Below are 27,969 nucleotides of genomic sequence, written 5' to 3' on the forward strand. Positions count from 1 at the left end.
CTGTTTGTCCCTAGCTGCTTTCAGAATTCTCTTTGTATTTTGTTAGTTTCACTCTGCTATGTCATGGTTTGACATGTTTTTGTTGATTTTGAAGGAAGTTCTCTGTGCCTCTTGGACTTAGATGCCTGTTTCCTTTCCCAGATTAGGGAATTTCTCAGTTGTAATTTGTTCAGATAAACCTTCTGCCCCTTTCTCTCTCTCTTTTTCTGGAACTCCTATGATGAGGATATTATTTTGTTTCATTGAATCACTTAAGAGCTCTAATTCTCCCTTCATGGTCTAGTAATTTCCTTTCCCTCTTTTTTTCAGCTTCATCATTTTCTAGAATTTTATCTTCTATTTCACCTATTCTTTCCTCTGCTTCTTCCATCCCTGTTGTTACTGCATCTAGTTTATTTGCATCTCATTTACAGCATTTCTTAATTCATCATGACTATTAGGTCTTTGATCTCTGCAGCAATAGATTCTAAGCTGTCCTCTATGCTTTTTTCAAGCCCAGCTAACTATTAGTCTTATGACTGTTATTCTAAATTCTTGTTCAGATATATTGTTTATATCTGTTTTGAGCAATTCTCTGGCTGTCATTTGTTCCTGAAATTTCTTTTGAGGAGAATTCTTCTGGTTCGTCATTTTGTCTTTTACATTTTGATAGCTTGTTGTATGACCTGCACCTGCAAGTACTACTATATTAAAAAGAAGTCATACCCTGTCCAGGGCCTGGCACTTCAGGTAGCCCTCTGTTGTTGTGTATTTGGCTGCTCTATCCCACTGCTCTTAGTAGTGGATCATTTGGACCTTCTACCAAGTGTGTTTTGATTTGTTCATTGAAGTAACCTTGAAAAAAAGGAAAGGGGGGGGGTTGGTGAACCTTATCCCAAACAAAGAGGAAAATGAAAGGGGTGGATTAAAAAAAAAAAAAGACCAGGTAGAGAATCAAAGAAACTAACTATAAGGCTCAATCCAGAGAGAGAGGAAAATAAAGAAGGAGATACAGAAAAGATGTAAAGAGAGTAGAGTAAAACCACTTGATTAAACAACAACAACAACAACAACAACAACAACAACAACAACAACAAAAACCAGAAAAGAGAAAGAAGAAAGAATGAAAGAAAGAAATATGTGTAGTAAGAATTGACCAAAAATCAAATCAGAAACTATGAGCCTGATTCCAAAGGGGGAAAAAAAAAGAGGGTAGAAAGAAAAAGAAGGGAAAAAAGAAGAGAAGGAAAGAAAAGAGGAAAAAGAAGACCAGAACACATAAAACAGCAGGACAGTTGTCTATTGGTGCCTGGGACTGGTGGCTGTGCTGATCTGGAGGAGAGGCAGTATGGTTCACTCGGTGTCAGTCCTGCTCAAGTAGATAAGCTGTTGCCTGGCATGGAGGGGCGGGGTTTGGTGTAAGCGGTCCCACCTTCACAGGGGGTGGCTGTCCTGTTCTCTGAGGCCCCACTGTGTTGGTGATGGGGAGAAAAATGGCGACACCCCAGTCTCTCATCCCTGCACTGTGTATCTCAAACCACACTGTTCAGGCAATGCTCACAGAGCAGTGTCAGCAGTCAGCTTGCCCTGCACCACAGTCCCCCTGTGTCTCCTAGGCACTCTGCCAGGATTCAAAACCGGATGTTTTAAAGGATCCCACTCTGTGCAAACCTGGTTCTGGGGTAGTGCCACTCTGCCCAGTCAACAAAGGGCCTCTGGCTGGCACCTGCAGGGTTGTTGTCCTTGGAGGGGCAACATATCCTCTTCCCACAGTACTCGAGGAAGGGGACTGTTCTCTCCCAGTGCCCCCTGAGATCCTACCATGCCTGGGGCTGGCTCCCCTCCTCCCCCGGTGCCCACATATGGCGGTGGCTCCAGTCCAGAGAAAGTCCCACACTTTTGAAAATTCCAGCCTTCAGCTCCTAAGACTGTTTATGAAGTACAAACTGGCACTCTCTCTATTTCTTGTTCCCTGGTCTGTGGTCTGGAGAGGGACTTCCAGTACCGGACTTCCACAGCCTCTTTTTCTTTCCCTTTTGTCTCTCCACAGAAGGGTTTCCCCCACTCTGTGTCTATGCCACCGTTTTATCTCCCCCAATTCACATACATGCATCTCAGTTCAGCTAAGCTGTCTCCCTCCACCTGTGGAGGTTTTTGTGTCCCTTTGCAAGCTGATTTCGTGGGTGTTCCAAGTGTTCTGACCTCAAAACAGCAGTGTTTGAGGGATGAGGGAAATCCAGGTCCCTATACTTCTCTGCCATTCTAACTCCTCCGAAATGATAATTTCTTAAAAATGATTTGGTGCTTCTTTTTCCTCTGGGGAAAATGCATCTTTCGTAAGCTAGAGCCAGATATCCTGTATATCTCTCCTATTAAATCAGACCCTTTAGAGAAAGTCAGATGGAACTCTTGCAGGAAAATAATCTGTTTAGAAAATTCCTTGCTGGGAGTGGGGGCTCCCGGGTAGCTCAGTCAGTTGAGTGTCTGACTTTGGCTCAGGTCATGATCTCATGGTTTGTGAGTTCAAACCCCACATCGGGCTCTGCTGTCAGGGGAAAGACAGCTTCAGATCCTCTGTCCTCCTCTCTCTCTGCATCTCCTTCACTCCTGCTCTCTCTGTCAAAAATAAAAAAACATTAAAAAAAGAAATAAAGAAAATTCCTTGCTAGGAAATTGTGGGAAAAACTCAGGAGGTAGTAAGTGGTTTAATGTTATAGAATTGCTGCTGTTTAATAATTATGTGAAATTAGAATCTAATTTATGCAGTTGTATATGTAGTAAATTGTATATATTCCTTGCTATTTTAGTGAATGTATATTTCCAAAATTGATTTAATTGTGTTAAGCTGCATTAGTGGATCAAATTGTGGAAATGACAACTTAAATAACCTTTTTGTTTTTAGTGTTATGTGTAACTTGGTTGTAACTTGTTTTTAATTTTATATTTAGTATAATTTTGAAAATGCATCTCAGACATTTGATGACCTTCCAGCAAGATTTGGTTATAGACTTCCAGCTGAAGGTTTAAAGGTAAGAAAATAGTAATATATGGTAAAAGCACAAGGTGTTTAGTAAGGTGATTTTTGTTGCTCATTATTTGTTTAAAGAATGAAAATATTCTTACTATTATCATAAAACCCATACATATTCATTGTAAAGGGTTCAGACTATTCACTTTTTGGATAATTTAATCATTCTGAACTAGCCACTGTTAACATTTTGGTATGTATTTCTAAACTGTTTTCTAAGATATATGCCCAGTGTGGGTGGGTGTGTGTGTTTATAGATATAAGTGTATGTATATATTTGTGTAAATGTTTGCTTATATAATGAATCTGTATTTAACATTGATAGAAACATGCTACTTGGTTTCCAGGCTTTTTGACTTAATTTGCTATCTAGAACATCATTTCATGGTATTAGGGAAGGATCTATGTTTTTATTTGCAGTGGCTGGAAGGTTTTGCATTATCAGGAAATACTATGAATTTTTGAACATTTATTTGTTTAATTTTTCATGTGGATTTTTAAGTTGTCCAGTTTTTGTTATTATAAACAGTGCTATAGTGAATGTCTTCATTTTTTTGTATTTGTCTATTTATTTGCATAAGATACATTTCCAAATGTAGAATTGCTCTGTTATGGAACACATTTAAAATTTTGTTGTATATTCCAGATTGCCTTTTGAAAGTTTGGGACAGTTTAGAATCCCACCAATAGTGTTTGATACTGTGTTTTATCCCCATACCCTCTTCAATACTAAATATTATCAAATTTTAGTTAATTGACAAAAAAATCTAATGAGATTGAACATATTAATGTCTTTTGCCCTGTGTGTGTGTGTGTGTGTGTGTGTGTGTGTGTGTGTGTGGTGTATGTATGCATGTGTGTGTGTGAATGCGTGCATGTGAATAAGAGTGAATTCCCTGTTAATGCTCTTTGCCCATTTTTAAACTAAAATGTCTATCCTTACTGGGGCGCCTGGATGGCTCAGTTGGTTAAGCATCTGACTCTTGATTTCGGATCAGATCATGATCTCATAGTTGTGAGATTGAGCCCTGCATCAGACGGTGCTGACAGCACTATGGAGCCTGCTTGGGATTCTCTTTCTCTCTCTCTCTGCCCCTTCCCCCTTTCTCTCTTTCTCTCTCAAAACAAACAAACAAAATGTCTATTCTTACTGATTTCTAAGAATTCTTTATATACTGGAAATATTAATCTATTATTTGCTATATGTGTTTTAGGTCATTTTTTCTGGTTTGTCCTTCATCTTTTAACTTTAAGGTTTCAGTAGTTTTGTTTATGTAGTTAAAAATTGCTATGCTTTCCTTCTACCTCTGGGGTTATGGTTAGAAAGTCCTTCCCCATTACAAGATAATATGAGGCTTTTATGTTATATAAGTTAGAATACATGAAATTGTGTATATATGTACCACAGAATGTTTTCAGGTTGTTCTCTCTTAAAATTCCACTTTTAGTACTATAAAATGATTATTGTCATTTAGGATGACAGACACCTTTAGGAGGGGCATATTAGTTTTTAATTTTTTGAAGATTTTAAGTTATTAAAACAAACTCCCAGCATTGTAGGACTATTTCTTACTGTAAAAATATTTAAACAGAAAAGAAGTATATTGAGGAAACAGGAAAAGCCTGCCATCACCCCTTCCTCATCTATACATATCAATCCCATTTCCCTCTTCAGTGTTAACATCAGGGTGTTATGTGATCTTACAGACCTTCAGATCTTTTTCTGAATATGTGGTGCTTTTTAGTTCAAAATTTATGAACTCAAGAAGTTCTTAAGTGATGACCATTTGTGTATATGAAAGGTTTCTTAATTTTTATAATGGAATCAACTCTAGCTAAAGATGTCCAGAGTATCATATTCTGGAGAAGCAGTTTCCAAATTGTCAGGAACAAAACACAGAAGCTCGTTGTAAAAATGGCTTGATAAAGGATCGATGCCGCCACTGACCCCCAAAGCACATCACCTTTTCTCCCATCAGTGAGCCTCTGTGGTCTTACCTCAAAACATCCTGCCTCCACTGCCATGCCACCCAAGCTAAAGAAATATCCTTTGCCAGGCTCTTTCTCAAATCTTACACCTTGATTGTTCTGTTTGCCTGTAGGCCACATAGTTACTAGCCATGTACTTTAAGTGAAATACTAGCGATGATGGATGCTGGGTAATACGGTTTATAGTGCTTGTTATTATTTTTATTTTTGTTGTTTTAGTCTACTTTGGGAAGGTAGAATTCATTGTGTGGAGAAAGTGGTTTCAGAAAATTTGGGGCACTATGAATGACAGATCTCCCCTACAGTGTTAACTCTGAAATTTGATTTCCACCACCTCCCCACACTTGGCATTTGATGTCTAACAGATCTTTTCACAGCTTTACCTATAGATCTAGCATGTTCCTAGTAAGCACTGCATGGTATTCTGTAATATGAAGGACCATAATTTATTAGCCATTTCCCATGGACAGATATTTTGGTTTCTTATCCAAAATTAAATTACTTCTCTAGGATAGAGGTTTAGAAGTATAATTGAGGAGTCCCTGGGTGTGTTCATCTGAAATTTTCATAGATAAAATAAATTTCGTTTCCAAAAGGCTGTACTAATTTATTCCTATTAACACTACATGAGAATACTCAATTTTTTAAAAGTTTATTTATTTATTTTGAGAGAGAGAGAGAGAGAGTGTGTGCCTGTGGTGGTGGCCAGGGGGGGAAGGAGGAGGGGCAGAGAGAGAGAGAGAGAATCCCAAGCAGGGCTTTGCGCTGTCGCTTCAGAGCCTGACTAAGGGCCTTGATCTCACAAACTGTGAGATCATGACCTGAGCCAAAACCAAGAGTTGGATGCTTAACCAACTGAGCCACCCAAGTGCCCCAGAGAATATCCATTTTTCTAAACCCTTTTCCACACTGGATATTACCAGTCTTTTTAACCTTTCCAATCTGATGGGCAAAAAGTATTATTTTGTTGTAATTTGCATTTCTATGCTTACCAATGATTTTGAGCTGGCATCCTTTCTTTCATTCAGCCTAAGGAGTCGGGCGATCCTTTTACTGAAGAGTCTTTCTTCTTAGTAAGCTTGTTTATAGAGTTCCATTAACTCCTGATAACCATAGTCTTTTTGGTGCTCCTCTATTACTCTGCTATTGTAAATTCAGTTTACATTTAAAAGATACCTGGACAAAATTGCATAGTCACTGTCAAAGAAAGAGTAGTGTTAAATATCTGCCTACTTTTTGCATTGTGACAATATAGGGCAAGCCCAGGAAGTGGCAATAAAGAGAGAATGTTCTAACAAATTGTTGGATCATTATGGACATCTTTTATATTTGCATGGCTGGCTTGACATTGCTCAGAATCAGAATTCACAAATAATAGGCTATTATTGTTTACAAGGAGGACATGATGATGATGAAATGGGGATAGCTCGCTGTAGTGAAATGTCTGTAAAACCAATCAAATGTGTTAAAAGTATAAGCAAGTTAATTTAAAAGCACAATATGGTTATTAAGAGATGTGGCTGAGAAATATTTTACTTTTAAACTTTTCTCAGAGAGTTTAGGTGGGATAGTTTTGGTGGGCATATATTCTATATTCTGTAGGTTTTATGATATTCTTGGATTCTATTATTTATAAGAGATCAGATATTTACAATGTAACACATGTCAGTCGAAATTGTATGTTTACATTCCATTGCTATATATGCCAATAGTAAGCAAATGGTGTTTACAGGCTTTTCTATCCCCCTCTGACATTCAAAAAAATATTCAAGTATATAAAAATCAGAAATCCAAAGAAATTTGAGTTTTAATGTAAAAATGAGAATCTTGGATTAAAATATGGTGTGTTAGTATTGTAGTTTTAAAAAAGGGTTTGATATTTTTCCCTGGGGGAAGCTCTGTGTTTTCAGTTACAGAGTTTGATTGGCTGTTTTGGCAGGTACTTTTTAAATTTTTTTAACTTTAAAAAAAAAATTTTTAAAGATCCTGTGGCTGTGCCTCAGATCTGAGGAGAAGATATATGGCATCAATATGTTCCCTTAAATCTAAATATCTTGTAGGAGACCTGGCAATGAAATACTGTATGGCGTGGTCATTGTCCAGAGTTAGACATTCACTAAGAATTCATTACTGATAGTTCCCATTAGGCTTCTTCTATTACTCCAAAAATTTATAAAGTTTCCCCATGCTCTCCACTCCATGCTCATGAGGTCTTTACCCAGAATTATTTGGTGGTGTACTGTAATATAGGCCTCTATTTTTATCTTTTGAATATGAATAACCAACTATTAGAGCATTGTTGAATAGTCAAGGTTTTATGTATTGATTTGTCATGCTAGCAAGCTGTCTTGCTAGACTCCAGTTTATTATCAATACAGTTGGAATAATTTAGTTACATATTGAAGGCCAGTCTCAGAAGGATCAAACTTTTCTAGGTTTCTTACTGCTATACTTTTAAGAAGTGACTTGATAAGTAGAGGAGATAAGTACTTGATAAGTAGAGGAGACGATTACTAAAAAATTCAAAACAAGATTTATCTTTAAGGAAGCCTTAATCAGTAAGCCTAGCATCTGAGTTTTTGAGTATAGCTATCAATGGCAAATCTTAATTTCAGCAAATTACCTTTTGGGCTAGATATACTATGATCATTGTATACAGTATTGTAATCTAGTACTTAGTGTATGTTCTTCGTGTTATGAGGAGAAGACCTAGACGATGAAGGTCTTGGAATGCAAATTTGTCCTTGACTGTATCATTCCTGGTATTGGGAACAAAGGTACAAAATAAAGGGTTTTCCTTATATGACCTATGATTTATTTCTCCTGATAATTATTCTTAAATTGGCACCCTATGTTATCACTAGTTAATTTCCCACAAACTAGACTGTTCGAAAATTTACTGGTTAACTTCGAGATTCTTTTGTAAGAAATGATTTTGTTTAATACAAAGGCTTGAGATTAGAAGAGAGATTTTGTTTTTTCTCTAGTGAAGGAAAATGCAAACATTGCAAGGAAATGTGGTTGCTTGGATGCCTTGTTTGTGATCCCTCCTTTGCTTTCTTTGTAGGGAAGATGCTTAATAGCTACTTACACTATTTTCCCTCCCAGAACACTGGCTAGTTTTGTGATATGAAGAAGTCTTGCTAAGGCTGAATATACGTGGCTTCCTAGCTCCCAGGAACTTGTTAACTGTCACAATATCACCTTCAATTTGTAGACTGAAACAAAGGTCAGAGTTCTCTTTTCAGAGGATAAATAAGGAAATGACACATTAAAGTAAGAAGTAAAACCATACCAGTTTATACACAAAATAGGAATTGTAAAATCTAAAGACATTTCTCAAATGCACAAATGTACAAAAAGAGCACTTCTTCAGTGAATTTTGAGCTTTTAAAATAAAACTTTTCCTATTAATTTCTAAGGTAATGATTGCTCATTCATTTATTAACTTTATCAGGGAACAGAGCATCTCATTAAGATGTGGAAAATAGTGAAGAATTATTTCATCATGACACTTTATCACTTGGAAAAGAAGTGTGGAGAGAGTAAAGGGGAGGAGAGCCTGAAGAAAAGCATGGAAAGTTTACACATATCCCTCCCATCTTGTGTAGAATACCCCAAATCAGACCATGGCTCTTTTTCTTCTGCAGTTTGGGCCCTAGTCTCTTCTGTCATCCTTGGGCCCATCCACACTGACCTGTTTAGTTTCCTACCACTTTATAAGTCAAAGAAGGCTAAGATGTCTGGTCTCCTAACTCAGCACACTTCCCCAAACTTCCCTGTTTTCATTACTGGATTTCTGTGTTATTTGTTCACTAAGTAGTTTTCACTAGATTTCCTTGCTAGTGTTCTCAATTTGAAATGGTAAAAGTAAATTTTTATTCTTCTTCCCATGAAAAAATAGTTTTCTGATTATAAGCAATATATGCTCACCATAAAAATTGAGAGACTATAGGACATTTATAAAGAAGAATATGAAAATCATATAATTCTACAACGAAGAGATTGCAGTGGTAGACTTGGGTATAACTGTGTGAATTTCCTATAGACACTCTTATTCCTCCATTTTAAAAATGTGTTTGTATATGCTATTTGGTGTCTTCTTAAAATTTGGCAATATCATGGCATATCCAGTATCATGGATATCTTTCCATGTAAATATATATGCATTCATGTCATCACAGTTTTTTTTTGTTTTGTTTTTTTTTTACAATACTTGAATTATACCATAATGTAACCGATCCTCTATCATTGGCTGTCATTGTGTTTAGGTTGCTTTCACTTATTAAAAATTATGAAATATTTCTTTTATTTAAAAATTTTTTTAAACGTATTTATTTTTGAGAGAGAGAGAGAAGAGAGAGCGCATGAACGGGGAAGGGGCACAGAGAGAGGGAGACACAGAATGGGAAGCAGGCTCCAGGCTCTGAGCTGTCAGCACAGAGCCCGACGTGGGGCTCAAACCCACGAACCGGAAGATCATCGCATGAGCCGAAGTCGGCACTTAACCAACTGAGCCACCCAGGCTCCCCAAAATTATGAAATATTTCAAACAGAGGATAGAGTAGGGGAATAATAGAACATCCTATATACCTACCACCTAGATGTTAATAATTTGCGTTTTTAAGAAGCAATAAAATGTTACCAGTGCCATTGAAACATTTTTAAAAAATGTTTATTTACTTAGAGAGAGAGTGAAAGAGAGAGAGAGAGAGAGAGAGAGAAAATACGAGTGGGGGAGGGGCAAAGAGAGAGGGAGAGATAGGATCCCAAGCAGGTTCCTCACTGTCAGCACAGAGCCCCTATGCGGGGCTCAAACTCATGAACCATGAGATATGACCTGAGCCAAAACTGAGTCAGATGCTTAACTGACTGAGCCATCTAGGCGCCCAAAGCATTTTTTATCCTTTCAAATTTCATTCCCTCATCTTCCTCCTCACAGATAATCATTATCCTGAAATTTATATCTTTCCCATTTATGTTATAAAACATTTTTCACCTTCTATATGAATCTATAAACATTGTTGCACCTGGTTTTAAAGTTTGTTTGCTCTGGCTTTTATTTATTTATTTATTTTTTATTTTTTTTATTTTTTTTTTCAACGTTTATTTATTTTTGGGATAGAGAGAGACAGAGCATGAACGGGGGAGGGGCAGAGAGAGAGGGAGACACAGAATCGGAAACAGGCTCCAGGCTCTGAGCCATCAGCCCAGAGCCTGACGCGGGACTCGAACTCACAGAGCGCGAGATCGTGACCTGGCTGAAGTCGGACGCTTAACCGACTGCGCCACCCAGGCGCCCCTGCTCTGGCTTTTAAACTTGCTTTTTTTTCACCCAACACTATATTTGCAATTTATCTGTATTATACTGTCTGCATTCATTTTAACTGTTGCGTAATACTTCATTTTATGAATATGCCACAATTTTTTCATTATTTTATTGGTAGATTCATAAAATGTCAATTTTTTTTTTTTTTGCTATTATATCTCTAAAAATCCCTCCTTGTGTATATTACAACTAGATGCCATTTCACACTCATGAGATTAGTGAAAATAAAGAGTGTAACAATATCAATGGCCAGCAAGGATTTGAGAAATAGGTAATCTTATATACTGCTGGTATACAAGAATGTCTGACCACTCTGGGGAATTTGGTAATATTCCACTTCTTATCTCAATGATAATTTGCCATAGTGAAATAATTAATTTTTTCCACATTCAATATATTTCTCATTTCTTTTATAAATGAATCTGTAATCATTGTCTTTGAAATTAACAGAAAAACTAATTACTAGTACTAATACCCTTATTACTTTGTACTGTTCTATTTTATGTTTACCTGCATTATCCCTTTTTGCCAGTTGTCATTCTCTTTGAATACTTAATACTGAAATAATTTCTGTAGCTAGGATCTGACCATTTCCATCAGCAATTTTAAGTTCTGGCCCTCTTAATTAGATTGATAACTAGTTTGTATTCAACTTCAGTTAACCAGATTATGCTCAACTGTGACTGAGTTATGACAAATTGCAAATGGCAAATGATGTGATGAGTAATGAATGCTTGAAGGTCTGTTTGTTTCAAAAAACAAAAACAGAAAACAATATGTTTTTTGCTTCATTACCAAAGAATTCTTTTTAGTCAGGATTCACTTTTGTTCACAAAACTAAAGAATTTCTCTGCTGCCTCTTAAGTTTTCACAGATTTACTTTCTGTATTTGTTTCTGAACTCTTTTGCTGTTAAAGATTTTGTTAAGAGTTATGTAAGTGATTAACATGTTTAAAGCCCTTATGTTTTTAGAGGATCTGTCAAGTACTACAGAGTATAAAATGTGAATAAATATTCCTTACTGGCTTGTGTTGACCATTTGTCAGTTTAGGAGGTGATTTTAGAGGATATGTGTTCCCAACGTGAGCTCAGTCCACTCAGAAGTCCTTTTGTTTTTAGAGCAACAATCTTGTTGGATGTAACAAATCCTACAAGTATACCACAGACTGAGCTTTTGATTTTCTACTCTGTTGGTTTGGTGTTTAGAGTGGAGTGATAATGTGTGACTGGATTTTTTTCTTAAGCATGACAATGATGTGATTATAATGGTGGTGTGGTGTGTAACATATTTACTAAAAGGCCTTGTCCACCAGAGGGCACAGTCATTTTGTTTTTTAAAATGTCAAGATATGGTCTATGGAGTGAAGCATTTTAAGTGTGCTGAATGGGAAACACATAACAGATAGCCTTTCTTCATAGAGCTTGGATATCAGAAAATAAAAATCCTGACAAACAACTACTTCTGTGTTAAGTAAAACTCAAGGCAACAATCTTTAAATTTTTATCAGTTATGTTATTTTTAGGAATTAGATTTGATATAGAAAAACCAAAGGATTATAAATAGATCTGTTACAATATCTCTTTATTTAACTCTTTCAACATCAATTTGAGTGAAAAGGGAATTGTTGATCTCATTCCCTAGCTTTGTCCTAGACACCATGGTTTATTGCCCTTCCCCAGGCCCCCCCCCCCCCCCCGCTCCCCCTTTTAATGACAAGGTCATTAGTAAGCTATTATGCCTGCAGATTAGTTTGAAGTAGTGAATTTAGGGAGAAGGTACTTGTTAATTTGCCTACAAAAGTGAAATTCTGTCTGCAATCAAATCTTATTTTGATCATGTAGAGAAAGGTACAGATGTTTAACAAGATAAATTATATTTAGTTGGAACAGTCAATATTCTAAAATCAAGAGGTGATCGTATAGGAATTTGGAATATATTTCCACTTACCCAATGTGATCTAGGAAACAAAGAGAAAAAGAAAAACAAAAAAGCATCTCCATAAGATAAAAACATGTTTTCTTGTTGTCTGTAAAAATAGTACTTACTAGTCACAGTGGGCTGGAGCCTGTGCAGAGAGGTGATCCCCTTCAAGAGCATTCATGAAACATGTGTTTCTAGATGACCTTAGGCAATACAGATACTACTTTTTTTGGTAAGAATTTAATAAACAACACTAATAGTAAAAACAGGAATATTTAAGATACAACCTTAAGTCCTACTAAAAACCATCTAGTTCATTGACTAGCTTTATGTCCTCAGTTTTTAAAAGTTTTTTTAATTAATTAATGTATTTTTAAATTTACATTCAAGTTAGCATGTAGTGCAACAATGATTTCAGAAGTAGATTTCTTAATGCCCCTTACTCATGTAGCCCATCCCATCAACCACAACCCCTCCAGCAACCCTCTGTTCTGTATATTTAAAAGTCTCTTATGTTTTGTCCCCCTCCCTGTTTTCATATTATTTTTGCTTCCTTTCCCTTATGTTCATCTGTTTTGTATCTTAAATTACTCATATGAGTGAAGTCATATGATATTTGTCTTTCTCTAATTTTGGTTAGCATAATACCCTCAAGTTCCATCCACGTAATTGCAAATGACAAGATTTCATGCTTTTTGATTGCTGAGTAATACTCCCTTGTATATACACTACATATATGTGTAAACAGGTTTACACATGTGTGTATATGTGTATATACACCACATCTTCTTTATCCATTTATCCATCGATGGACATTTGGGCTCTTCCTATACTTTGGCTATTGTTGATAGTGCTGCTCTAAACATTGGGGTGCATGTGCCCCTTTGAAACAGCGTACTTGTATCCCTTGGATAAATTCCTAGTAGTGCAATTGCCGGGTCATAGGATAGTTCTAGTTTTAATTTTTTGAGGAAGCTCCATACTGTTTTCCAGAGTGGCTGCACCAGTTTGCCTTCCTATCAGCAAGGCGAAAGAGATCCTCTTTCTCCGCATCCTCATCAACATCTGTGATTGCCTGAGTTGTTAATGTTAGCCATTCTGACAGGTGTGAGGTGGTATCTCATTGTGGTTTTGATTTGTATTTCCCTGATGATGACTGATGTTGAGCATTTTTTCATGTGTCGGTTGGCCGTCTGGATGTCTCTTTTGAGAAGTGTCTATTCCTGTCTTTTGCCCATTTCTTCACTGGATTATTTGTTTTTTGGGTGTTGAGTTTGATAAGTTCTTTGTAGATTTTGGATACTAACCCTTTATTTGATATGTCATTTGCAAGTATCTTCTCCCATTCTGCTGGTTGCCTTTTAGTTTTGCTGATTGTTTCCTTCGCTGTGCAGAAGCTTTTTATCTTGATGAGGTCCCAATAGTTCATTTTTGTTTACTTAATTTATTTTTAAGTAATTTCTACACCCATCATGGTGCTCAAACTCATGGCCCTGCAATCAAGAGTCATGCTCTTCAGACTGAGCCAGCCCACTGCCCCATATTTTTTTAATAACAAGTTTATTGAGATACAATTCACATACCATACAATTCACCCATTTGAAGTGTATCTTTCAGTGGCTTTTAGTATATTCAGAGTTATGCAGTTATCACTACAATGAATTTTAGAACATTCTCCTCACCCCCAAGAGAAACTCCATACCCATTTAGCAGTCATTCTCTGTTTCTCTTGAACCCCTCCAGTTGCAGCCCTAGGCAATTATTAATTTATTTTCTCCAAACTCTATAAAGAGTTGCCCATTCTTAAAATTTTTTTTTTTCAACGTTTATTTATTTTTGGGACAGAGAGAGAGAGAGAGCATGAACGGGGGAGGGGCAGAGAGAGAGGGAGACACAGAATCGGTAACAGGCTCCAGGCTCTGAGCCATCAGCCCAGAGCCCGACGCGGGGCTCGAACTCACGGACCGTGAGATCGTGACCTGGCTGAAGTCGGACGCTTAACCGACTGCGCCACCCAGGCGCCCCTGACATTTCATTTATAAATGGGATCTATAATATGTAGCCTTCTGTTTCTGGCTTCTTTCACTTAGCATGTCGTCAAAGTTCATCTATATCATAGCATGTATCATTACTTAGTTCCTTTTGATGGCAGCTAATATTCCAATGTATGGTTATACCACATTTTGTTTATCTCTTCATCAGTTAGTGGACATTTGGGCATTTTCGCTTTTTGGTTATTATGGATAATGCTGCTGTGAACATCAGTGTATATGTTTTAATGTCTACCTATGTTTTCATTTCTCTTGAGTATATACTTAAGAGTAGAATTTTTAGGGGCGCCTGGGTGGCGCCGTCGGTTAAGCGTCCGACTTCAGCCAGGTCACGATCTCGCGGTCCGTGAGTTCGAGCCCCGCGTCAGGCTCTGGGCTGATGGCTCAGAGCCTGGAGCCTGTTTCTGATTCTGTGTCTCCCTCTCTCTCTGCCCCTCCCCCGTTTATGCTCTGTCTCTCTCTGTCCCAAAAAAAAAAAAAAAAAAAAAAAAAGAGTAGAATTTTTGGGTCATATGGTAACTCTGTTTAGTCTTGTAGGGAACAGCCAGACTGCTCCAAAGTGGGTTCACCATTTTCAGCTTCACCAGCAGTGCGTGTGGTTTCCAAGTTTGCCATTTCCTTGTCAAGACTTGTTTTTAATATCTATCTGTCTGTCTATGTATCTATCTATCTATATTTTATAGATTTTCTAGTGGGTGTGAAGTGCTTTATCATTGTGGTTGTGATTTGCATTTCCCTAATCATTAGTGATGTTGAGCATCTTTTCATGGGCTTCTTAGCCAGTCATATATGTCCTTTGAAGAAATGTCTATTCAAATCCTTTGCTTATTTTAAAATTGGGTTCTGGCTCATTCGGTTAAGTGTCCAATTTCGGCTCAGGTCATGATCTCGCGGGGTGTGAGTTCGAGCCCTGCATCGGGCTCTGGGCTGACAGCTCGGAGCCTGGAGCCTGCTTCATTCAGATCTTGTGTTTCCGTCTCTCTCTGCCCCTCCCTCAATCACACTCTGTCTCTCAAAAATGAATAAATGTTAAAAAAAAAATTAAATTGGGTTCTATGCCTTTTTATTTTTGAGTTGTAAGATTTCTTTATGTATTCTGGGTAAAAGTCCCTTGTTAGATGTATGATTTGTAAGTACTTCTTCCTATTCTCTGGCTTGTCTTTTCATTTTTTTGATGATGCCTCCTGTTTAATTTTGATTAAGTCCAGTCTATCTATGGTTTCTCCTGTTGTTTATGTTTTTGGTATCTTATATAATAAATCGATATCTAATCCAAGGTCATGAAGATTTATGTATGTTTTCTTCCTGGACTATTTTGTCTTAGTTTTTAGATTTCGGTCTTTATTTTGAGTTTATTTTTCTATTTAATGTGAGGTAGAGGTTCAACATAATTCTTTTGCATGTGGATAATCCAGTTTTCTCACCACCAGTTGTTTAAAAAGCTATTCTTTCTAGATTACATTGTCATGACACCCTTGTTTTTTTTTTTTTTAAAAAGTCAACCACAAATATGGAAGTTTATTTCTAGAATTTATATCTTACTCCATTGATCTGTGTATCTGTATGCCAGTACCATACTGTCTGGATTACTACAACTATGTAGTAAGTTTTAAATTTGGGAAGTGTGGGTCTTCCAACTTTGTTTTTGTCTTCAAGATTATTTTGGCTATTTTGGATACCTCGAATTTCCATTTGAACTTTAGGATGTCAGTGTCTGGGGAAAAAAAAAATCCATCTAGGATATTGACATAGATTCAGTCAAAATTGTAGATTAATTTAGGGAGTATTGCCATCTTAACACTATTACGTCTTCTTATCTATAAAATTAAACTGTCTTTCCATTTATTTAGGTCTTTTTAAATTTCTTTTAACAAAGGTTTATGGCTTTTAGTGTACAAGTCTTATACCACTATTATTAAATTCATTCTTGCATATTTTGTTTTTGATACTGTTGTATCAAAAAATTGTATTGTTTTCCTAGTTTGCTTTTCAGATGGCTCATTGCAAGTGTGTAGAAATGGTTGATTTTTTACATTGATTTTGTATTCTGCACCTTGCTGAACTTGTTTGTTGCTAATTGTGTTTCAGTGGATTCCTTAGGATTTTCTATATACAATTGACTATTGTATTTCTAGATACAATTTATAAACAATGTGGATTTAGAGGCACTGACCCCTACGTGGTCAAAAACTGTGTATAACTTTTGACTCCCCCAGAACTTAATTACTAATACTGTTGACCAGAAGTCTTGCTGATGATATAAACAGTCAACACATATTTTATATATGTATTACATTTATATACATAAAATAATATATAAAATATACAGTAAGGTTAGAGAAAAGAAAATATTATTAGGAAAATCAGAAGAAAGGGAAAATCCGTTTATAGTGCCATAGTATATATAAAAAAAAATCCATCTGTAAGTGGCCTGTGCAGTTCAATCCCATGTTGTTCAAGGGTCAACTGTGTAAACTCATGCCTTCTGCAGATTCCTTTCCAATCTGAGTGCTTTTCCTTCCTTCCTTCCTTCCTTCCTTCCTTCCTTCCTTCCTTTCCTTCCTTTCCTTCATTCCTTTTTTTTTTTTTTCCTAATTGCCCTGGCTAGACCTGCCAGTACATTTTTTAAATTGGAGAACATTTTTCATTATTTTGAAATTTGAAATGTTTCTTTGACAGGAAAGCAATGAATGTCTAAAATAGGACAAGGCAAATAATCCTTGAAATTCCTAAATAATCCTATTTAGTACCTTTTTGCATAGAAGTGTCAAGAGCAGACATTCTTATCTTGTTCAGTAGGGGCAAAGAATATAGTCTTTCATCATTAAATATGATGTTAGCTACATAGTTTTATAGATGTCCTTTATTAAGTTGAAAAATTCCCTTCTATCCTTCTATTTGTAGTTGGTTGGTACTTTGTTTTAATTATTAATTTATATAATTTTGTATTTACTAATGAACCCTGAGAAAAGAGAGGAGAATAAGTATATATTCATAATGTAGTTATATTAACCTCATTTATTATTCTGGTTCTCTTTATGCTTGTGGATTTGAATTACCACCTAGTGCCGTCTCTTTTATTTTTTTTAAGTTTATTTATTTTGAGAGAAAGAAAGTGTGAGTGTGAGCAGGGGAGGGGCAGAGAGAGAGAGAGAGAGAGAGAGAGAGAGAGAGAGAGAAAGAGAATCCCAAGTAGGCCCTGTGCTGTCAGAGCAGAGCCCGACACAGCGCTTGATCCCATGAACTGTGAGATCATGATCTGAGCCAATATCAAGAGTTAGACACTTAGCCAACTGAGCCACCCAGGTGCCCCTACCATCTCCTTACTTTAATATGGCTCTCCAATGCATACTAATTGGAAGCTCAACTTTGAGGCAACAGGTAGAAAGTCAGGATATTATATATGCAGTCTAGCCCCTGTCAGGGAGAAACTAGAAGGTAGGGGTTTTTGGTTGCTTACTCTGTGGTGAGCTAGAGGGAGTAGTCACTGGAAATGCTTGTGTTCCCAAGTGGAATCATTTCATAGTTTTATATGTTTTGGGGTACTCATGAAATACCAAGCCGCATCAGATCCCAGAGTTAGGTGATTTGGAAGTCAACTTGGGTGGCAACTGTAGCAGTTGGAGTGCTAGATGTGTGGACCAGCTCCTTTCAGGGAGAAGCTGGAAGCTTGTTTTTTTGTTTGTTTGTTTGAGTGAGCTGCAGGTAGACAGCAGGGGATGTGCTCACCAGATCAGTCAGGCTTCTGGGAGGATCTCAGTCAATTCCCACATGCAGGCTGATTATAAGCCAGTACCTCAGGCAGCAGCTGGTGGAGTATGTAGTCATAGCCCTTCTGGGTAAAGACAGGGATGGGTATTTAAAAAAAAATTTTTTTTTAACGTTTATTTATTTTTGGGACAGAGAGAGACAGAGCATGAACGGGCGAGGGGCAGAGAGAGAGGGAGACACAGAATCGGAAACAGGCTCCAGGCTCTGAGCCATCAGCCCAGAGCCTGACGCGGGGCTGGAACTCACGGACCGCGAGATCGTGACCTGGCTGAAGTCGGACGCTTAACCGACTGCGCCACCCAGGCGCCCCAGGGATGGGTATTTTTGCTTGCATCCTCTGTACTGAGCCCTGGGGGGGAGTAGTAGATAGTGAGGGCTTCCACACCTGTTAAAAACTGCTTTTTTTTTTGTTTAATATGGTCCTATGGGACTTGAGAATGCCAAGCCCTATTGGCTATCAAAGCTAGGCAATTTGATGGCCTGTCCCTCATGTGGCAGCCATAAGAGGTGGGATGCTAGACATGTGGACACACTTCTAGAGAGAAGCTGGAGACTTGATTTGATTGTTGGAGTGAGCCAGAAGGAGAATGGAAGTGCCCACCAGCTTTTTAGGCCTTGGGGATGATTGAAGTCAGTAACTAGATGTGTGCTGATTAGAAGTTAAATCCTCAGGGAGCAGCTTGTACATTATGTAGTCAAACCTTTTCCAGGAAAAGACTGGGAGATGGGTGTTTTTGCCTCCTCCCTCTGTATTGAGCCCTAGATGACAGCCATGCTGGGTGCACCTGCATTCGCTACGAACTGTTTCTTTGCTACAGCCTGTGGGACTCATGGACACAAGCCCTCTTGGCTTTCAGAGCTAGGTGATTTGGGGGCCAGTCCCTTGGATGGCAGCCTTAAAAATCGGAGTGCTAGATGTGTGGTCCCAACCCTTTGCTTTTCAGAGAGAAGCTGGGAATTAGATGTTCCCTCTTGATTGTATGGCACTGTACCGAGGATGAGGTTTGTAGCAAGAGTATGTCTCAGCCTTTCCTGTTAACTATGTTAGTATTTTCTTAGTTGCTTGATGTGTAGGCATCACGTAGCTAATTTCTAGATATCTTGCGGGAGGGGCGGGGTTGCTCCACGTGTAGCTGTATATTCTGTACGTGCATGTGAGGAGGGAAATTCATGCTCCTTCATTTTAAGTTCCCACAGCAGTGCACAAGAGTTCCAATTTCTTCACATTTGTGTCCATATTTGTTATTTTATTTGATTACAGTCATCCTAACAGATAGGAAGTATGGTTTTGATTTTCATTTCCCTAATGAGTGGAGATGCTGAGGATCTTTTCATGAGCTTTTTGGCCATTGTTTATCTTCTTTAGAGAAATGATTGTCCAAGTCCTGTATTCTTAATTCAGGTTAACTTGTTTTTATTGAGTTCTAGGAGCTCTTTATATATTCTCAATGTCAATACATTACTACATGTATGATTGAAAAATGTTGTCCCTCATTCCATGGGTTGTCTTTCGTGTCTTTTGCCCTTTAATGCAAAAATTTTTCATTTTGATGAAATCCAAATCATCTATTTTTTGTTGCCTATGCTTTTAATGTCCAAGACATCATTGTCAAATCCAATGTCATGATGTTTTTCCCTTATGTTTTCATATAAGAGTTTTATATATTAGCTCTTACATTTAGGTCGTTGATCCATTTTGAATTAATTTTTTATTTAGCATAAGATAAGGGTACAATTTTATTCTTTAGCATGTGGATATCCAGTTTTCCTAATACCATTTGTTGACAGAACCATCTTTTCTCAATTCAGTGGTCTTGGTATCCGTGTCAAAGTGATTTGACTTATATGTGAGGGCTTATTTCTGAGATATCTTTGCTATTTCATTGGTGTTTATGTGTCTGTGTTTATGCTTTTGATTACTGGAGCTCTGTAGTAAGTTTTAAAATCAGGAAGTATGAGAGCTCTGAGTTTGTTCTTTTTCAATATTGTTTTGACTGTTAGAGGTCTCTTGAGATCCCATATACATTATAGGGTGGAGTTTTGTATTTCTGCAAAAAACATCATTGGGATTTTAACCAATTTACCCACCAGGTACCCAGGTAGTAATGTTCTTTGTTTTGTGATTTTCATTATTTGAGTCCTCTTGAGCTGTCATTTTTGTTGAACTTTTTGAAGAATCAACTCTAGCTGTCACTGATTTTCTCTCTCTCTCTTTTTTTTTTAAATAATTCTGACTTTAACTCTGCTTTAGTAATTATTTCCCTTTTCCTGATAGCTCTGGGTTTAGTTCTTTTTTTTTTTTTTATGTTTATTTTTGAGAAAAAGAGGGCATGCATGCGGGGGAGGGGCAGAGAGAGGAGGAAAGGATCTGAAGTGGGCTCTGCACTGACAGCAGTAAGCCTGATGTGGGGCTCGAACTCACGAACCGCAGGATCATGACCTGAGCCGAAGTCGGAGCTCAACTGACCGAGCCACCCAGGTGCCCCTGAGTTTAGTTCTTCTTATTCTTGTTTCTTCAGGTATAAAGTTAGGTTGTTGATTTGCAATATTTCTTATTTTTCAATGTAAGTAATTACAGCTATAAATTTCTTTCCTGACACTGTTTTTGCTACATCACCTAAGTTTTGGTATGTTGTGTTTTCATTTACATTTGTCTCCAGACATTTTCTAATTTCCCCTGCTAGTTCTTCTTTGACCTCTTCATTATTTTTTAAATGAACTTTGCCACATTCTGTTTCAAATAAAGTGAGTTTCCTTAGGAAGAGCTTTGGAGATCTTTTTTCTTACAGACTGCCTCTCTTAGTGGGCAAACTTTCTGAGCCACTGATAGGGAATTGGCTCCATTCAAAATGCATCAGTCTCACTGGGTTTTTTTTCTACTCTAGGAAATGCTTGTGCACTTATGGTTTCCTATGCTTATTCCGTTATTACGAATATTGCTGTATCTCCCGGATGATTGCCTAGCATAAAATTAATGTTTTCATTTTTCATTGACACTCTGCTTTATGTGCAGTGTGCTGGTTGTGGGTAGTTTTCTCTGGTCTACTCTATTTGCCTCTCCCAGCATGGATCCTTTGTCCTGCAGGTGAGTTAGGAGGAAGGTGACCCGGGCCCCAGTGTTCTTGGCCCTGTGTACTCTGCCACATTCACCAGGAATTTAACCTTTGCAATTTGGAGCTGGAGAGGTGAGAAATGGTGGTGATCTTCCCCTCCTTCTGAGGTACCATAGTCCTTAACTGGATGCTGAGGGGAGAAAGAGCCTTGTGGCCTTTGCCACAGAGTGGAGCTTCCATCTCACTGAGCTAGTGGCAGGGGAGTGAGCTGTGGCTCAGAAGCCACAAACTGTTTCTTTTTTGATAATGTTTTTATTTACTTTTGAGAGAGCACGAGTGGGGCAGGGCAGAGAGAGAGGAGGTCGAGGATCTCAAGTGGGCTCTGTGCAGACAGCAGCACGCCCGAAGTGGAGCTTGAACCCATGAACTGTGAGATCATGACCTGAGCTGAAGTTAGACACTCAACTGACTGAGCCACTCAGGGGCCCCTCAAATGCCACAAACTTTGGATTTTCTTACCTCAGCTCTCCTTCAGCATAAATTTCTCATCAACCTACTAACTACCATTCTTGGCTTAACCTAGCTATTTTGAAGGAACAGATTCTCCTAGTCTTTTGAAATAGATAATCTCTTTGATAGTAAAAACATTCTTCTATATCCTCTGCTTTTGGAAAGGTAATATTATGAGGATTTATTTATTTATTTATTTATTTTGAGAAAGTGCATACGTGTGCGTGTGTGTGGCCACGCACACACACACACACACACACACACACACACACACACAAGGGGAGGGGCAGAGAGAGAGGAAGAAACAATCCCAAATAGGCTTCATGCTATCAGCACAGAGCCTGACGTGGGACTCAGTCTCAGGATTTGTGAGATCATGACCTAAACCAAAATCAAGAGTTGGTCACTTAACTGACTGAGCCACCCAGATGCCCCAGATTATTAAGAGGATTTTCTATTTTGAGACTTATATGATTTGTCTTATACTTGGTAATTATCCAATTTTTATATCAAATGTTAAGGAAGTATGTGCATTGAAAATTATCGCAATTTTGTGGCAGTATTTTCTCAGCCCTGAGCAATTTTACCAATATGAGTAGGTATAAAAGCTATATTCAGCATTTAAAAATTGAAAAGCTGATCGATGTAAAACCAGGAAGGAGAATGTTACCATAGAGGTATTCACAACAAGTACTTTATCATGCTCATTTCTATTGTAATACGGTGTCTGGCATACAATGTAAATTTCTTGAAGGCAGAATCTTTCTCTCTGACAGTTCCTGAATTACAGTAGGGATTCAGCAAATTTGTTCAGTGAACCGGTGTATCAGTAGAATAAAGAATTAAAACGACAATTAATGCTTCAGGTTGACCTGTTGGGAATAGATTATGAAGTAGGAAATGACCAAAATGTCTGTAAATATATTTCTTTTTCTTTTTTTTTAATGTTTATTTATTTTTGAGACAGAGAGAGACAGAGCATGAATGGGGGAGGGGCAGAGAGAGGGAGACACAGAATCGGAAGCAGGCTCCAGGCTCTGAGCCATCAGCCCAGAGCCTGAAACGGGGCTCGAACTCACGAACCGTGAGATCATGACCTGAGCTGAAGTCGGATGCTCAACCGACTGAGCCACCCAGGTGCCCCTGTCTGTAAATATATTGAGCAGTTTGCCATCTCAGGGGTTCAACAGTGTTCTTCAGTGAGCATGAAAAGCCATATTTATGAATCTGGTAGCCTGATGTTTGCTGTTTTTAGGGTAATTTTTGCCATCTGTTTTCTACTTGCCCTCAGGAGCTCTGTGGAAAAAAACACTTGAAGATTAAAAACTCCCAACTTCAGGATTTACTTTGCTATCTGACAGTAGGAAGTATATAGGAGATAAACCAACCTCTTGTGCTCACCCTCACACCTTGATGACTAGCTCATCTTATTTTATATGTCTCATTTAGGAGTATTGTTCATATTTAGTACTTTGTATGGATCAGAGATGCAAAACTGTCAACAGTGACCTGGCATCACAGGGAGCATAACTGGAACTCACTACTGCTCATGATTCTTCCTTTCTTTTTATTCAGTATATAGGTTTGGCCTGACTGCTATTCCCTAATCTTTCCTCTCCCAAAGCAAGCATATTTTGCTTGTAACTTTTGGCATAATGATATAATAATACTGCACATGCTAAGAGAATTTGCTTTGTAATGGAATCTGAAAATGAATCCTTGTATAAAGCAAGAAATGTTTTCTTAAAATAAATAATTATTATGTTAGGATAACTGTATTGAAATAAAGTAAACATTTTACTGACTGATTCTATACAAATAGAACTATCTTTGGTATTGGATGCTTCCAATTTCCTTCTTGACACCTTGTAATTCATTCTAAGTTGTGAGTTTTTCTCTTTCCAAGTATATTTGTTTAGTACAAATATTATCATAATAATAACAGAAGTAATAAAAATAGAACTATGATCCAGTAATCACATTACTTCTAGTAATTTACTTCCCAAATATAAAAATAGTAATTCAAAAGGATACATGTACCCCCTATGTTTATTGTAGCATTATTTACAGTAGCTAAACTATGGCAGCAACCGAAGTGTCCATCCATAGATGAATGGATAAAGAAGATGTGGTATGTATATACAATGGAATATTATTCAGCCATAAAAAGATTGAAATCTTGCCATTTGCAACAATATGGATGACGTACAGTATAATGCTAAGCAAAATAAGTCAGAGAAAGACAAATACCATCTGATTTCCCTCATGTGGAATTTAAGAAATAAAACAATCAAGGAAAAAAAAAGAGAGAGAGAGACAAACCAAGGAACAGACTCTTAACTATAGAGAACGAACTGTGGGTTACCAGAGGGGAGGTGGGTGGGGGGATGGGTGGAATAGATGATGGGTTTTGAAGACTAACTTAACACGATGAGCATTGAGTAATGTGTAGAATTGTTGAATCACTATATCGTACACCTGAAACTAACACTGTATGTTAACTTTACGGGAATTAAAGTAAAAAAAATTAATTTAAAAAATGGAAATGGGGCGCCTGGGTGGCTTAGCCTGTTAAGTATCTGACTCTTGTTCTCAGCTCAGGTCTTGATCTGAAGGTTGTGAGTTCAAGCCCAGTTCAAGTGCTGTGTGTGGAGCCTACTTAAAAAACAAAACCAAACAAAAACCAGAAATAGCATTAAAGAATAATCTTTAGTCTCACCAATCTTACGGAAATCATTTTGTGTTTATATTAAATTTGAAAGACAATGTGTTCTTGAAGAAAGGATACATTATTTGAATCAGTTTGACTCATAGCACCATGAGTTAGCAGCTGATTCTTAGGTGTGTTGTCTTCTTTGAAGCTTAAGTTTTTTCTTCTCTAAAACAGGGATGATAATGCCTTTGTGAGCGTAAAGCTATCCTCTAGGACTTCACATCAGTTATGATAGTTAGCTTCAACAGCAGCAAATAACTTGAAAAACCAGTTGTCTGGTAAGCCACTTATCAAATTTTTACATAACACAATGAAAGATTTGGGGATAGGTGGGAAAATAGAAAGATACAAGAAGAAGAAAAAAGGTGATTTAGAATGCTAATCCTTTTAATAAGCACTTGTGAACTTTTGCCGTGCAAGTGATGATTATATTAGCACAATGGCAAAATTATTCGAGTGCTAGGCTGAGAATAGGGAAAACTGGAATGTAGTCCTGGTTTAATCCTCCTGTCTGTGAAGATGAATACTGTGCTAAGATAGGAAGGACATTGGCTTTGGGGTCAGCATTACTGGGCTTCAAATTATGGTTCTATCACTGGGCAAATTATTCAGCTTCTTTAAGTTTGTCCACTTGTCTATAGTAATACATACCAAAGGATCAGTGTAAGGAAAGTGGCTATTTATTGTTTCTTTCTTTCTCTTATATTGGGTTTCATTTGCTTTTTTTTTTTTTTCCTCCTCGTTTCTTTAGATGAATGTTAAGGCCATTGATTTGAGACCTTTACTCAATACAAATATTTGAAGTTCCCTCTAAGTACTATGTTAGTTGTGTCCAACAAATTTTCGTAAACTTTGTTTTTATTTTCATTCATTTCAAATGTTTAGGGCCAATTTGGCCCACTTCTGAGGCAACAGTCTTCAGAGGACTCTATTTGGTGCTCTGTATTAGGAAGATTTTCCTCTGCAGCTGATAAGAATACAGTTCTTCCCAGCTCTGTGTGGGCTCCAGGGATTGTTCTGTTTACTCCTTTCTTTCTCAGTTTTGGTAGCTTCCTCCCACACATATGCAGATTACTACTCATCCAAGGACTTGAGTGGACATCTCTGCATGTATCTGGAGCCCTCTGTCTTTGCAGCTCCCTTATTCCCAATATGGTGCTTCACAAAACTTTAGCTGCCTTTGCCACTCCAAACCCTGAGCTCTGTTTCCTCAACTCATTGAGACCACTCAACTGTTGGGTTCCCCTGCCCTATTCTGAGGCCTAGAATCTCTAGATACTGAGTTGAGCTGTTTGTAGGGCTCATTGCATTTATTTCTTTCTTCTCAGCAGTTGCTGTCTTGTGCTGTGGTCCATTCTTTGAAAGTTGATATTTCACACCTTTTGTTTAATTTGCTAGTTATTTAAAGCAAGAGGATAAAACTAGCCCCTGTTATTCTGTCATGGCTGGGAAATGGAAGTTCATCTTAGCATCTACTAGGTAGTTAGTGAATGCTAATTATCAAATCTAAACAAATCACTCAAAAATTCTTATTGGAGTACATTATCAAGATGGGTGATTTTATAATTGCATATTGACATTGTATAAATTTTATGCCTTTTTTCCTTATTCTTTTTTTTTTTTTAATTTTTTTTTTCAACGTTTATTTATTTTTGGGATAGAGAGAGACAGAGCATGAACAGGGAGGGTCAGAGAGAGAGGGAGACACAGAATCGGAAACAGGCTCCAGGCTCCGAGCCATCAGCCCAGAGCCTGACGTGGGGCTCGAACTCCCGGACCGCGAGATCGTGACCTGGCTGAAGTCGGACACTTAACCGACTGCGCCACCCAGGCGCCCCTGCTTATTCTTAATCTCAGTGCAATTAATAAACATATATAGTAGTCTGGGACTTTTTTTGTTTTTTAAGCTTTGACAGTCCTAGAATATTAACATGAGCCAAATTTTGTTACCAATGCTTTTGAACTTTTTCAGAAATAATGTGTGAAAAATTATATAGTTGGTCTAAATAGTATTTGCTGATAGCATTTTTAAGTTATTTATGGGCTTATTTTATTTTTGTGACATCTTTTAGTCAGATATTAAGCTCTAAAATCTAACTCACTGATAAAATATATAACCAAAAAAAGCTATTGGGGAGGATTCTAACAGTATACGAGATGTAACTTTGAGATGAAAGATATCCAGGTACTGATTTGAAAAATGCTACAAATGTAATACTTAATTTGTGAGGTTTTTAAACAACCTTTTCTTATAATTCAGTTAAGGGATTAACTTTTAATTAGTATATAACCCTCAAATTTCTGTCTTATTCAGTGCTTTCCTCAATGATGTGCAGAAAGACATGGAGGTATGGCTATCAAATTTGCAAATGGCATGAAGCTTGGAATGGTTAAAATACTAACGTTTCGCCCTGGAGTCTTAAAAGAAACATGCTGAAAAAAGGAGAAAAATAGCTTAGTAGCAACATATGTCAAAAATTTGTTGACAAAACTGATTTGTTTGCCAGAAACATCAATACGTCAATTACAGTGTATCACTGTAAGTGTACTGTCTAGAACAGGCTGAAGAGTGGTAGTTCCTATTGTTACTTTCTTGTTGTTACTGTTGTTGATGTGTTTGATTTATTCAAAACAAATTTTTAAAATACATTTAGGCTTATAGAAAGGCTATATAGAAAAACTATTATAGAAAAATAGTACAGAGAGTTCTCATATACTGTTTACTCAGTTTCTTTTAATGTTAACGTTTTATATAACTGTGGTACATTTATCAAATCTAAGAAATTAATATTTTTACAATATATTAAATAAAGTACCGACTTCTTTAAGATTTCACTGGTTTTTCCACTAAGACCCTACTATATACCTTCTGCATATAGTAGTATATTCAGTGTTTGACCTCAAATTAAAGTTTAAGAACCAAGTCAAATGCCACTTTTTCTGCTACTGCCTCCCATAGTTAGAATGGCTTTCTCTGTTCTATGCAGTTATACTGTATGTTGTTTATATTCTGTTTCTTCTTATTGGATCTGTTAGTTCTTTCCAGATATTAATTACTTGGGTAGGGACTCAGTCTTATCCATCCTCTTATTTACAATGAAATGTGACCACTGTATTCAGAGTAGTGTTAAAGGAATTTAAAGTAATATGATAAGAGGAGTGGTTAAAGGATATTTTACTGTATAAGAAGAGCATAATCTCTAACCGTTTGTGACAAAGACATTAAATGTATCCTGTATGTGAAAATTATGGATAAATTTTGGAAGAATGATCTAATATAGAATTAGAGAAAAGAACAGTGGATATTTTGAACATTGTTGAAAGTTGTTGGTAGGAATAAATCCATCTCTCTCACTCACATTAGGAAAACATTAGCTAATAAAGTCTGATCGGTGTAACTCTGGTCTGTGTTTGAATGTCAAAATTATGGCAGTTTCCTTTGACATCTGCGTTGTTTCAAAAAAATTTTTTTCAGTGTTTACTTATCTTTGAGAGACAGAGAGAGACAGAGCTTGAGTAGGGAAAGGGCAGAGAGAGGGGGAGACACAGAATCTGAAGCAGGTTTCAGGCTCTGAGCTGTCAGCACAGAACCTGATGTGGGGCTTGAACCCATGAGCTGTGAGAT

General features: G+C 37.3%; 1 protein-coding gene across 3 annotated transcripts in view; it reads left to right on the forward strand.

Annotated features, from left to right (window-relative positions):
* Positions 1 to 27,969, forward strand: part of RNF13 (ring finger protein 13) — a 168,448-nt gene that overhangs the window by 37,257 nt on the left and 103,222 nt on the right. For all 3 annotated transcript variants that reach the window (XM_047874479.1, XM_047874478.1, XM_047874480.1), the window contains exon 3: positions 2,928 to 3,008. In XM_047874479.1, coding sequence (XP_047730435.1) covers positions 2,928 to 3,008 — 81 coding nt within the window. The remainder of the gene's footprint in view (positions 1 to 2,927; positions 3,009 to 27,969) is intronic.

Source organism: Prionailurus viverrinus, chromosome C2, assembly GCF_022837055.1.
Source record: "Prionailurus viverrinus isolate Anna chromosome C2, UM_Priviv_1.0, whole genome shotgun sequence".
In the NCBI taxonomy this organism is placed as follows: domain Eukaryota; kingdom Metazoa; phylum Chordata; class Mammalia; order Carnivora; family Felidae; genus Prionailurus; species Prionailurus viverrinus.